General features: G+C 42.0%; 1 protein-coding gene across 1 annotated transcript in view; it reads left to right on the plus strand.

Annotated features, from left to right (window-relative positions):
- LRMDA (leucine rich melanocyte differentiation associated) overlaps nt 1-11,076 on the plus strand; it is a 1,311,384-nt gene extending 1,300,308 nt beyond the window's left edge. The window contains exon 7 of the mRNA XM_073571197.1: nt 10,835-11,076. Coding sequence (XP_073427298.1) covers nt 10,835-10,914 — 80 coding nt within the window. The 3' untranslated portion in view covers nt 10,915-11,076. The remainder of the gene's footprint in view (nt 1-10,834) is intronic.
- Nucleotides 11,077-14,344: the final 3,268 nt, after the last annotated feature.

Below are 14,344 nucleotides of genomic sequence, written 5' to 3' on the forward strand. Positions count from 1 at the left end.
CGGTGATGTAGTACACAGCAAGCCACAAGATTTGCAGAGCCTGCGTTTTGGCTGGGTCCTGCATCACCACTACCTCCCTGGGCATTAGCAGTGCACCAATAAAGCAAGTGTGAATATATGTGACTTACTGTGGTGCCATGATAACATGATTAGTTGGATGAAAAAGTAATTTTCCAACAGTGGTGGTGATTTTGTAATTATTGGGTGACTAGTCTTGGGGAAACAATGCTCCAATGACTATTCACCCAATAATTACATATTGCCACTGCAGTTATAAAATAGTTTTTTTGCTATATGCAGTAAACTACTGTATAAGACAATAAAAAGGACTTGTGAGAAAGATATAAGATAGTAATAAGTACAGGATGGCAGTTTGGGAGGCCTGACGGCGTTGTGAGGGTACAATTGATACTCATGGCCCTTACCCCTTTCCCTTACTGTCCATTCACAAACACATCTTTGCCTAATAAACTAGGACTTGAGCCAAAGGCTAAGGGTATTGAAATATGACTTGGGAGAATTAAAATATGGTTTACATTGGCTTAGCTCCACGTGCTTAAATTTGTTAAAAAATATTAAAAATATAACATACATACAAAACAGAGAGCTCCAATGCTTGACCACATCTAGACCATCACTAGTCGATAAGCTCAAAACTTGGTAGGTCGTGTAAACGAGTTGTGTAACTGAGGTGTGTGGACCGTGTTCGTCTGATTAATACTTTGAAAAATTAGAAGAATGTCTGTGCAAGATTGAGTGAGTAGAAATAAATTTGCCTACACCCATACATTCATGGGCCATTTTCATTCAGTTAATAGAGTTTCACTGAGCCATGCACATCAGTTTTGAAAACAGATCCATGTGTCTGATTCATGAGACATGAAGCATGTCCTGTTATCATCCATTTTGTGGATCAGACGTGACCACCAAAGTCTATGGGGATCTGCATAAAACATGTGACAATGAAGACAGTTTTGTACTTCAGTGCTACATTTGAGTTTGATCCGTGTTTCAATGAGCCATTGTTAAGAGTAAATAAAGAAATACGATTTCTGGTAGTTCGGGCCTCCTTTAGTGTTTAAAAATGGATAAGAAAAAATTGAATGCACTAAGGATGAAAAACAGTAAATTTCTCAGGGATGTAAAAGTGAACATGTTCTCCTTGCATTTGTGTTTTCTTCCTCTGAGTACTTACTGTTTCATTGCTCCGATTTCCTCATTATTCTGATAGAAAATTAAGACTGTGAGTCCCAATGGGGACTGTGATAAAAATAACTATAATGTGTTGTGGAATACGGAATATGTTGGTGCTATAAAAGCGAGGATAATAACACACAAATTCACACTTCCATACATTCACATAACAGTGTTGTATAGTGCTGTCACCACCATGAACTGCAAAACAAATATTGTACCGATATCGCAGCACCAAGAATATTTTGGATGGCATCTTTGGCATCATTGGATGGCATCTTTGGCATTGTTGGATGGCATCTTTGACATTGTTGGATGGCATCTTTGGCATTGTTGGATGGCATCTTTGGCATTATTGCATGGCATCTTTGACATTGTTGGATGGTATCTTTGGCATCATTGGATGGCATCTTTGACATTATTGGATGGCATCTTTGGCATTGTTGGATGGCATCTTTGACACTGTTGGATGGCATCTTTGGCATTGTTGCATGGCATCTTTGGCTTTATTGCATGGCATCTTTGGCATTGTTGGATGGCATCTTTGGCATTGTTGGATGGCATCTTTGACATTATTGGATGGCATGTTTGGCATTGTTGGATGGCATCTTTGACATTGTTGGATGGCATCTTTGACATTATTGGATGGCATCTTTTGCATTGTTGGATGGCACCTTTGACATTGGATGGCATCTTTGACATTGGATGGCATCTTTGGCATTATTGCATGGCATCTTTGGCATTGTTGGATGGCATCTTTGACATTGTTGGATGGTATCTTTGGCATCATTGGATGGCATCTTTGACATTATTGGATGGCATCTTTGACATTATTGGATGGCATCTTTGGCATTGTTGGATGGCATCTTTGACATTGTTGGATGGCATCTTTGGATTTGTTGCATGGCATCTTTGGCATTATTGCATGGCATCTTTGACATTGTTGGATGGCATCTTTGACATTGTTGGATGGCATCTTTGACAATGTTGCATGGCATCTTTGGCATTGTTGGATGGCATTTTTGGCATTGTTGGATGGCATCTTTGGCATTATTGCATGGCATCTTTGGCATTATTGCATGGCATCTTTGGCATTGTTGGATGGCATCTTTGGCATTATTGCATGGCATCTTTGGCATTGTTGGATGGCATGGTTACTTGTTAGCAACATCCAACCTGTGGTATTTTGTGGTGTAAGCGCTTTTATTATCTATCTTCCTATTTAGCTTTTTGGCACAACGTTAGCTACTTGCTCTAGTAATGAAAAGTTTAATGGTTTCTTTCACAGACTGGTCCATTACACATTGACGACCTTTCTAGCATCTGGAGGGTTTCCAATGCTTATCTGCTGCACATATTCTGCTCTCCAGCTGTGTAATTGCTTGACTCCATTTCATATCCCTGTTAGTCTCTGCTAGTAACAACTTATCTTTGTTTGTAGGTCCACATCAATGTAATTGTGTGACCTGTGGTGTGTGTGACGTGTCCCCGGAGACGCTTCCCTCCACACCTCACCCCTCCATTCATGTCATGTCATCATTGATTTCTCATGTACTGTCACATTGAGAAGTCCCGTTTCTCTTGCTGCAGCCGCTATTGTCACAGTGAGCACAGTTCTGGGAAAATCGGAAGAGATTATGTGGACTTTAGATTCAGTCAGTGGGGGGCCATAATGGCTCGGCCTTCCTGTACTGCCGGATGACTGCAAATACCAAGCCTACATATTTGTAACATAGCTGTGCAGTATGTTGTTAAGGGTTTACGCATGCCATAAGAAAATCTGAGTTTTATGGTAAGTGTCAGCATCTTAGCTATCCTGCTCCCTCCCCTGCCAAATCTGTCATCTATCCGGAAATTGGGCAAACATCTTCTGAGAATTTAATGCAAGGTGACAGCTGACTCACACTTCCATGTTTCACACCACCTCCAGTCACTACGCTATCAAAGTCCCAGGACGAATAGGAACTGACTGGCATATACCTGGGGCCTGTCAGTAAAAGCTACTTGATAAACTATCCCTTCAAGAGCAATTCTGCAAATATCAGCTAATCTCACCGTATAGGACATGCTTATTTTACATGCAATCTTTTGCTCTGCTTTTTGGTTCTGGCTTACAATTCTAGTGCGGTATTTAGATGGCCGTGATTTCTGACTGATGCTGCGTGTGCCATCTCCAGTTCATACATACTGGAGCTGCTTTTCATATTCTTTTAGCTACTTTTAGAAATGGCAATTTGCTTCTATTCCAAAGGGAAACAAGCGACCATCGGTAATAAAACTCGGACTATGTAACCGTCACCGGAGTCTCCCAAGAAGCACGGTACTTGGATAACTATAAATCAATACACCTATTAACTTAAGGTACTGTCACACTAAGCGATATCGCTAACAATATCGCTATAACTTGTGACGTTATAGCGGTATTGCTAGCGATATCGCTGTGTGTGATACTTACCTACGACCCGCTCCCCCGCTGGTTATTGCTGATCGCGCGAGAACGTCCCGGACCGCTTCTCGTCGTCAGCTTCCTGTGGAGAGACGAGCGACGAGTGTGGAGCCGGGCGGGAGGACGCAGGATCGCCTAGTGTGACAGGTAAGTTGCGACCCCCGACCCCAGCGATGTCGCTAGTGAGATCTGCCTGTGTGGCAGCTCACTAGTGACCACTTAGCGATGCACCAGCGATCCTGACCGCGTCATATCGCTGGTCGGGATCGCTGGTACATCGCTAAGTGTGACAGTACCTTAAGAGATGTACTTTGGAATATTGCACAATGGTAAAAAAGGATTTTATTTGTCTTTTATTTGTCCTCTTAACACCCACCCATGTGTTTTTATTGGCTTTATTATGCACTGTTGTGCAAGCTCCTTAGGCTATGTTCACATGTCATGCTTTTGTCACAAATAACGCAGCATTTTTCTACCCCAGCAAAGCGAATGAGATGTCTGAAACCTCATTCACATGCTACTTATTGTTTCATTGCAGATTTGAAGCAGTTTCAGATCTGCAGCATGTCAATTCTTGCAGCATTTTTCACCTAATCTAATGAATGGGAATAAATGTATTAAAAAAAACAAGCTCAAAAACGCATATTTTTCAGCAGCGTTTTTCCTGCCAAGAGTCAAGTTGTGGGTGCTAAAATGTGTGTAGCAAATACTTAATATGTGCAAATGCCATTTGCTTGTGTTTTTCACAATAGAGAAGGCATGACTATTTTTTTTAAAACTTTTTGACTGCTTTGACTTTTTTGATCTCTGTATAACTATTTTTTTTTTTTAAATGAACATACAAGTAAACTATGAAAAGCGACCAATAATCCTCATGGAAATACTTGGCCCAATACGATTACACTAACTAGACCATGTTATATCATGACACTAGTGGACGCAAATATGACGTCTATGCTGATGCTGCAAGGGAATAATGAGTTGAACCTAATTAAGGAAGCAGTTATATTTTTTTGCAGTTTCATTTGTCACATTACAAGAGGCTATCTGTGTGACGGCTTGTTTTTTGTGGGATGAGTTGTATTTTCAATGTTACTATTATGAAATAAGATTGCTCTCAGAGGCAAAAAGAAAATAATAATCTTGGAGTTATGGTACCATTTAATGGCTATCAAAGATAAAATGAATGATGTCACCAAGCAAGCTTTCAGGACTTCTTAGGTCTCTTCATCATGCTTCATGGGTGTCCTTGGACCCTTGGAAGTCGCTTGCACATGAAATGGCCATAGTCCTGTCATTGTCTCCACCTCTTTTCCCCATTGTTATGTTTTAACATGCTTTGAATAAAGTGTCAAGACTACTACGGTGAGTGCTGCCTTTCCTTTAACATTGGATATTCACGTTGCACTTTATATCCGGCAAGTACCCAGATCACCGCCTTCTTATTGGACTCTTGAGGAGCTGTCTAGCAAGGTATATTTAGATTCGCGTCTCGTTCCCGATGCCAGGTTCTTTGCTTTCCTTCTCCACTGATGGTTTAAAGATAGATATCAGATAGCTAGATTAGATAGATGTAGGATAGATAGAGAGATAGATTAAAAATATATATGGGATAGATTGATTGATTGATTGATATGGGATAGAGATAGATAGATATGAGTTAGATAGATACTAAAGTTTTTACGTGTTTTTACTCCTATCAACTCGTGCCCACTGACAAGTGTATCAGACGCATTGATGTCCAATTTGCACAGCTTGATTTGAACTAAATCCCTCTGTTAGCGAGTCTCCCACACAGCAGCCTCCCAGCACCATTGTGTGTAATGAAGATCTTTGTAACGAGGAGAATCTGCGAGTTGTGATGAGAGAACTTCAAGACGCTGTGGCTGGCAAGCATTGTCACCTCTTGTTAGGGATGTGATTGGTGCAAGCGAATACTGGCACCAGTATCTTTGTCAGATGTTCTGCTTCCTGTCACTGTGCACAGCTCCTCTCCTGTCTATATTTTTGACAGTGTCTCCTCCGATTATAGCAATAATGTTACTTGCAGGGTGGCTCTATGTAGTCTTCCTTTCTTCAAAGTCGATCAATGATTTTCTACTCTTAACTCCTTTTGAAATCTACTTCCATGCTTCTTGTGACTTTTTGGTTTTCAAAGCAATCATTTGTTATTGTTATGTTCATATTTTTAAAGGTTTAAAGGGAGTCTGTCACCCCATTTTAACCCTATAAGCTGTGGCCATCGCCATCAGGGGCTTATCTACAGCGTTCTGTAATGCTGTAGATAAGCCCCCGATGTAACCTGAAAGATAAGAAAAAAGAGTTAGATTATACTCACCCCGGCGTTCGATCCGGTCCGATGGGTGTCGCTGTCCCGTCCGGCGCCTCCCATCTTCATATGTTGATGTCCTTGTCCTTGCTTCTCCCTCGGCTCCTGCGCAGGCATACTTTATCTGCCTTGTTGAGGTCAGAGCAGAGTACTGCAGTGCACAGGCGCCGGACCTCTCTGACGTTTCCCGCCGCCTGCGCACTGCAGTACTTTACTCTGTCTTCAACAGGGTAGATAAAGTACGTCTGCTCAGGAGCCAAGGGACAAGCAAGGAGGAGGACGTCATCTTATGAAGATGGGAGGACCCGGACCAGACCGCGACACCCACCGCACTCGACTCCGCCCCGATGAGTATAATCTAACGTGTTTTTCTTATCTTTCAGATTTCATCGGGGGCTTATCTACAGCATTACAGAATGCTGTAGATAAGCCCCTGATGGCGGTGCCAGCAGCTGATAGGGCTAAAATGGAGTGAGAGATTCCCTTTAAATGGAACTGAACCACACGGTGCGTGAATCAGAGACCCACTCCTGCACTATAAACATATTACTCTGAAATGCCGCAGTGTTTCATAGTAAAACAATTAGCACACACACAAAGACTAGATAATATAATATGAATATTTACTAACCAGTTTATAAAACACAGGAAAGGATAGTAAATAAATACTGCTTAAGTAACAAATACAATGACTGTAGTTACTCTTAATAACACCAACTAAGAGTATAAGCATGTATACTTAAACAGAATTATATGTTATATGCAAGCAAAATACAACACGATTAACCCTTTCTATGCATAAATCAATAAAACTATAGTATTGTGCCAGTACTTTAGTAATCACCTACTCTGTGCAGTTTTTGAAGTGTCTTTTAAAGAAGAAGCCTTTTCTATTAACTATCTGGACTTCCATAATTCTATTTATATATGCGCATACAGTGCCTTGCAAATTTTACATTTGGTATCTTTATGTTTGAAGCATGATATGTGGGAAATGGTTGAAAAGTTCCAGGGGGCTGAATACTTTCGTAAGGCACTGTATATATGTTCAGATATAAGATGGTACCGGTATGTCCTTAAACTGAAGTAGAAAGGTCCCTGCTGGGCTGAGTCCTGAATAATCAGAAATGCCAACTTGAAGCTCTTAGGTATTGCTGATCTCTCCAACACAGGGCTTATTCAAGTCCTTAGATATAATGCCTCACGTGGCCTAGCCCAAGATGCTGTGTACTAGATTATCCTGACCGAGTCAGTTCAATTCAAGGCAAACAATGCGTCCCAGAGTCACCAACAACAGATCCAGAGTTGTACTGCCCTATCCATAGTTTATACAAGGATGCACAGCTTCACTTCCATCCGGACTTTCCTTCAACTCTTCTCAAATGCCCACCAACTGCTGCTCTCTACTGTCCAGATCAATGATCACATCACAAATATCAACAATACAGTAAACTGTGATTAACCTTTACATCTAGATAAGATTGAACAATGGGTAGTGACTAATTGTTAGGAATGGCGGAACGCACTAAAATAAAAATAATAATAAAGTGCGTTCGCCGCTCGGGGTCCACCGTGCAGTAGGTGGTATAACTGCTGCTAAGTGGTGGCAGACAAGCAATATGGCGGTATGATGCACACGGGTTCATCTTCATCCGGAGTGCGCAGAGTGGCCTCTATTCACACACAGAGGTGCCACAACAAAAAACATACAAAATGCTGAACCTGTTAGTGACACAGGTTTCAGGTAGATGCACACACGGTATCTGGTCACAGGAGCAGGATCAAAGACAGAGGAGCTGCGTCCCTCTAGACCTATCGTGTGTGCGGCGTTGCTTCTGCGGACGCCAAGGAGGGCTGCAACTGCAGCGCGGCGTAGGACACTGCCGCTCAACGACAACGCCAGAAAGCAAGCGCGATGTCGGATGCTAGCGTAGCGGTGCGGTGAGCACAGTGGCTTAAGGTTTGCCACTGACTGGCGCTGACTACTAAACTAATTCTCTATCCACATGCGTATTATCAAAGGGAAGGGGTTTTAAATGAGTCAGTCACCAGAGTCAAGCATCCGTCACCATTCACACATAGCAAGTATAGTCTATACTAGCGCATGGCGGAATGGCCATGCGTGCTTTTTATAGCCGTGCGGGACCTTCCAGATCTTCGAGATCGACCAATGAGATCGAACAGGACCTGGGAACATGTCTCCCAATCTCCAATGAGAGATCGTCTCGTGAGCATGCCCAGTAGGTGCACAGAGGGACTTAGTCTCTGGAGCGATCTGCTGCAAAGTAATCTCCTCTGCAGTAGAAAGACAGCAGGAGACCGCAGAATGTGAGGCTCTGGATTCCTGCAGAGCAGAAGCAGAAACCTGATACCTAACACTAATAGAATGGCATTTAAGAGAGAGAGATGTGCAAAATTTTGGGCAAGAAAAATAAAAATTATGTGTACAGAATGGGAGGAATACAACTAAGCAAGAGAATGTGTGAAAATAACTTTATTATAGAAATAGATTACAGATTACACGAGTTAACAGTGCGATGCAGCAGCACATAAGGCAAACACAGTTCTGGGATGTATTAAAAAAAGCATAGAGTCTAGACTACGTGAAGTAATTACCCACTCTACTCTCCTCCTTGGTCAGACCTCATCTGAAATACTGTGTCCAGTTCTGGGCACCACATTTTTCAAAAAACATAAAAAAACCCGGAGAAGTAAAGAGAAGAGCTACCAGGATGGTGAGTGGACTCCAAAGTATGTCCTATGAGGAACAGTTAAATGATCTGTTAATGTTTAGCTTGCAGAAAAGAAGGATAAGAGGAGATCTAATAGCTGTCTACAAATATCTGAAGGGATGTCACAGTTTAGAGGGATCATACTTATTCTAATGTGCACATGCAAATAGGAGAAGTTATGGAATGAAACTGAAAGCAAGAAGGTACAGATTGCATATTAGAAAAAACGTGTTAAAAGTGAGTGTGATCAATGAGTGGAACAGGCTGTCATGAGAGGTGGTGAGTTCTTCTTCAATGGAAGTATTCAAACAGAGGCTGGACAGACATCTGTCTGGGATGGTTTAGTGAATACTGCATTGAACGGGGTTGGACATGATGACCCTGGTAGTTCTTTCCGACTCTAACATTCTATGATTCAATTACTATACACTCACTGGCCACTTTATTAGGTACACCTGTCCAACTGTGTGTTAAGACTTAATTTCTAATCAGCCAATCACATGGCGGCAACTCAGTGCATTTAGGCATGTAGACATGGTCAAGACAATCTCCTGCAGTTCAAACCGAGCATCAGTATGGGGAAGAAAGGTGATTTGAGTGCCTTTGAACGTGGCATGATTGTTGGTGCCAGAAGGGCTGGTCTGAGAATTTCAGAAACTGCTGATCTACTGGGATTTTCACGCACAACCATCTCTAGGGTTTACAGAGAATGGTCCGAAAAAGAAAAAAAATCCAGTGAGCGGCAGTTCTGTGGCCGGAAATGCCATGTTGATGCCAGAGGTCAGAGGAGAATGGGCAGACTGGTTCGAGCTGATAGAAAGGCAACAGTGACTCAAATTGCCACCCGTTACAACCAAGGTAGGCAGAAGAGCATCTCTGAACGCACAGTGCGTCGAACTTTGAGGCAGATGGGCTACAGCAGCAGAAGACCACACTGGGTACCACTCCTCTCAGCTAAGAACAGGAAACTGAGGCTACAATTTGCACAAGCTCATCGAAATTGGACAGTAGAAGATTGGAAAAACGTTGCCTGGTCTGATGAGTCTCGATTTCTGCTGCGACATTCGGATGGTAGGGTCAGAATTTGGCGTAAACAACATGAAAGCATGGATACATCCTGCCTTGTATCAACGGTTCAGGCTGGTGGTGGTGGTGTCATGGTGTGGGGAATTTTTTCTGGGCACTCTTTGGGCCCCTTGGTACCAATTGAGCATCGTTGCAACGCCACAGCCTACCTGAGTATTGTTGCTGACGATGTCCATCCCTTTATGACCACAATGTACCCAACATCTGATGGCTACTTTCAGCAGGATAATGCGCCATGTCATAAAGCTCGAATCATCTCAGATTGGTTTCTTGAACATGACAATGAGTTTACTGTACTCAAATGGCCTCCTCAGTCACCAGATCTCAATCCAATAGAGCATCTTTGGGATGTGGTGGAACGGGAGATTCGCATCAGGGATGTGCAGCCGACAAATCTGCGCCAACTGTGTGATGCCATCATGTCAATATGGTCCAAAATCTCTGAGGAATGCTTCCAGCACCTTGTTGAATCTCTGCCACGAAGAATTGAGGCAGTTCTGAAGGCAAAAGGGGGTCCAACCCCTTACTAGCATGGTGTACCTAATAAAGTGGCCAGTGAGTGTAATCAGTACATGATCTATCTGTGAAAGTCATATATACTCCCATTGTAGAATGACTTGTTCAATTTACACCATGAAGGTTACAATCATCCAAAGACAGCCACTCCACTGCAATCCCTTCCCACTATCTTGGTGTAAAGGCTCAATCACAGGTTTTCCCCAAAATATTGTGTTTTCTACAAACTCCACATACATTGTCATTCACAGTTTCTCCTATAGAGTGACAGACATAAGCCTCTATAGGATTCTATGACTTGATAACACAAACAGGGACGAGTCTTTGTGAATATTCATGTGTATGTTCATTCAGGAAATGAAACATCTTACAATCCCAGTATATAAACTACATAAACCAAGTTTTTAGGTGATCATCGTCAGCAGTCCCTGGTTTGGAGTGGATTACTCTAAATTATACCTTGAAAATTGGAATTTTAATTTTTATTATCATAATGAGAAATAACCACCACTCTTTTCTTTTGTATTTTAGGAGTTGCAGGGAAATGCCGCTACATTTACTATGGAAAACATTCTGAAGGCAACAGATTCATTCGTGATGACCAACTCTAACCAGAGTGAAATGGAGATCTTCCCATTCCCACTGTTAGGAATTACTGCAGTTTATTGGGAAGGTCAATAATTTAACTTCTCTACTTGGGCTGGTATCTTGAGATTGGGTTATCAAAATTTCTAAAAATGCTCTACTTTTCGTATATCAGAAAATAAAATCTACTTTTTTAAAACAGAATAAGTGTTTGCTTTAAAAAATGCCTATACTTGGTTATACATTTAAATTCTTTTAAAATTGTGTTGTCCATCAAGACGATTGGCACTTACAGTACAATTTTCATAGAAGAAACAAATCATGTTGGTATGAAGGCATATGGTGAGATCATCATGGGTCACAAACTGAGTCAGTAGCAGGGCAGAACTGGCAGACTAAAACAGGTTCTCAAGGCCTTTAGTTTGGCAGATGCATCTCAGCAAAGTCCTTAACCCATTTCCAACATCAGGAGTAATAGTACGCCGATATCGGACTCCTTCCCTTTGATGAGGGCTCCGGCTCTGACAGCTGACATGTGCAACTTACAGCCATGGGTGGAATCGTGATCCACCCGCAGCTGTTAACTAGTTAAATGTCACTGTAATACTCTGACAGCGGCATTTTACACGTGATTCCGGCAAGCGCGCCAGAAATCCCACCCATCGGCGCCCATGTCAAATGACAGTGGGTCGCAATGGGTTGGCATGACAACCAGAGGACTCCAGCAAATCTTTATGGTTGTCACTGCCGGATTGCTCATAGCAAGTCAGAAATTCTGCTACATACAGGCGATCTGATCATCGCTTGTATGTAGCAGAGCCAATCGGGTTATGGAAACTTCTAGTCTCCCATGGAGACTATTAAAGCGTGCCAAAAGTAAAAAAAATGTTTTTAAAAAATATATAAAATTTCAAATCGCCCCCTTTTCGCCCCATTCAAACTAAAACAATAACAAAATCCAACTTACACATATTTGGAATCGCCACGTTCAGAATCACCCAATCTATCAATATAAGAAAAAATTAACCTGACCACTAAATGGTGTAACAAGAAAAAAACATCAAAACGCCAGAATTACATTTTTTTGGTCACCTCAAGATTGCATTAAAATGCAATAACGGGCTCTCAAAAGTTCATATCTTCAACAGAAACACACATGGTCAAATTGTTGGAACCCCTCGTGTAATGACAGAAAAACCCACAATGGTCACAGAAATAACTTGAAAATGAACAAATGAAAGTGGTGTGCTGAACAAATGCTGTGGTGAAACTTATAAAATTCATCCTCACTCACAATTGCTTTGAATTTGACAACAAGATCTATCTACAGGAGACTGGCACAGCTATGGGAAGTAAAATGGCTCCACAATATACAAATCTTTTCATGGCCAAGCTTGAAAGTGACACTCTGTCCTCATGTCCCATCAGGCCTCTGGCCTACTACTGCTTCATTGATGATATTTTAATCATCTAGATGAAGTCTGAGCAACAGCTAAAGATGTTCCACGAACAGTTTAATCAATTTCATCCCACCATCAACTTAACACTCAACTACTCCAGCACTGATATTAACTTTTTGGACACCATCATTAAGCTAAAAAACAATGAAATAGAGACATCCCTGTATCAGAAGCCAATCGACCATCCAACATACCTTAAATGGGACAGTTTCCATCCAAAACACACAAAGATCTCTATTATCTATAGCCAAGCCATCAGATACAATTGTATATGTTCCAATCCCATGGATAGAGATGAACACCTTGGCTGCCTCAAAAAGACATTTTTGAATCAGCTACCATCCAAGAACAATTGAAAACCATATTACAAGAGCCACCAGAATGTCAAGGAATCACCTGCTACATTACAAAGTTAAGGAAGAGAATAACCGAGTGCCTCTAGTAGTCACCTACAACCCAAATCTGGAAGTGCTAAGGGGAGCTGCACGGAAATTACAACCTTAACTACAAAAAGATGCCCGATTAAAATCCATTTTTCAAGACCCACCTCTGCTGTGCTTTAGGCAGCCCCCAAATCTAAGAAGCATCATTGTCAGAAGCTCCCTGTCCTCTCCAACAGCTGCAGGAACCTTTCCTTGCAACCAGAAAAAATGTAAAACCTGTCCATTTATATTGACCACGGACAAGGTAAAGATCCCCAACTCACATCAGGACTACAAGATCCCAGGTACATTCAGCTGCATCACATCTAATGTGGTGTACTTAATTATTTGTACTAAATGTCCAACTGGGTGTCTGTATGTGGGGGAGACCTGGCAAAAACTGAGAACAAAGATGAATTCTCATCGCCACACAATAAGATAAAAGAGAATGGATCTACCTGTGGCAAAACATTTTTGTATGCCTGATCATGACACCATGGATATGAAATTACTAGTATTGAAAAGTAACTTCGCATCTCAGAGAGCCAGGAGGGTCTGTGAGTACAAGCTCATGATGACCTTTGACACTCTCAATGCTGGCAAGAATGTGTCGCATGGATTTATGTCTTTTTTACATCAATTAAGGAATTTGCTCCCAAGACCTTGTGGGGGCGTCACAACACATTAGGAGACCCCAATCAGAGGACAATAAAACATCCAGACTCCTTATTTATGAACTGGTCCAATATTTATGTTTTTCCCTTTCCCATAATGATAGATCTGCTTCACGTCACTTGTCTTATATATTGCATTTTTTCTGTGCTGTATTGTGCATAAATATGTGACTCATCAGATTTTGTATTAGTCAATAGCTCATGAAGAGACCTGAGTAGTCTCGAAAACTTGCATACCATCTTTTCAGTTAGCCATTAAAAGGTATCAACCACTGAGGACTAGAGTTGAGCAAAATGCGTCGGTCATATTCAAAAGTCGGTGACTTTCGCTGAAGTCGGGTTTCATGAAACGAAACCCGACCATAGCGTGAGGTTGGCCACGAGGTCGGCGACCAGAGCGCCAAAGACGCGTTTCAAAAGACGCTTCCAGCGCCCTTTTTCAGCCAATGATAGAGGACGCACACTGTGGGCAATGCAATGACATAGGCATCGGTCACCACCATCTTTGAGAAGGGCATGCAAATGATTGGCTGGCTTTGTGTGGCGTCACAGGGGCTACAAAAGGGCGTGAACGCCGACCGCCATCATACTTCTGCCAATATTAGCATTAGGGAGAGGCTGCTGCTGATTCAGAATAAGGGAGAGCGTTAGGCAGGGAAGAAGAACCAAAGAACTGCTTCTGGTGTTAGCGGTTTCCACTTTCAACACAACACTTTGTGTGCAGTGACAGGGGAGGCTCTTTTTTTTGTGCATCAGCTCTGTTGGTTATTATGCTGCCTTATAAGGGTCCCTGATAGCTGCATTGCTGTTTGCACACTGCTGTGCAAACTGCTTTTTTAAAAGCAAAAATACTTTTCTTCCTCTTTTCTGCACAGTTACCAAGCGTTCATTTTTCCACCC

The sequence above is a fragment of the Dendrobates tinctorius genome, unplaced genomic scaffold, assembly GCF_039654945.1.
Source record: "Dendrobates tinctorius isolate UK_male_01 unplaced genomic scaffold, ASM3965494v1 ptg000028l, whole genome shotgun sequence".
Classification (NCBI taxonomy): domain Eukaryota; kingdom Metazoa; phylum Chordata; class Amphibia; order Anura; family Dendrobatidae; genus Dendrobates; species Dendrobates tinctorius.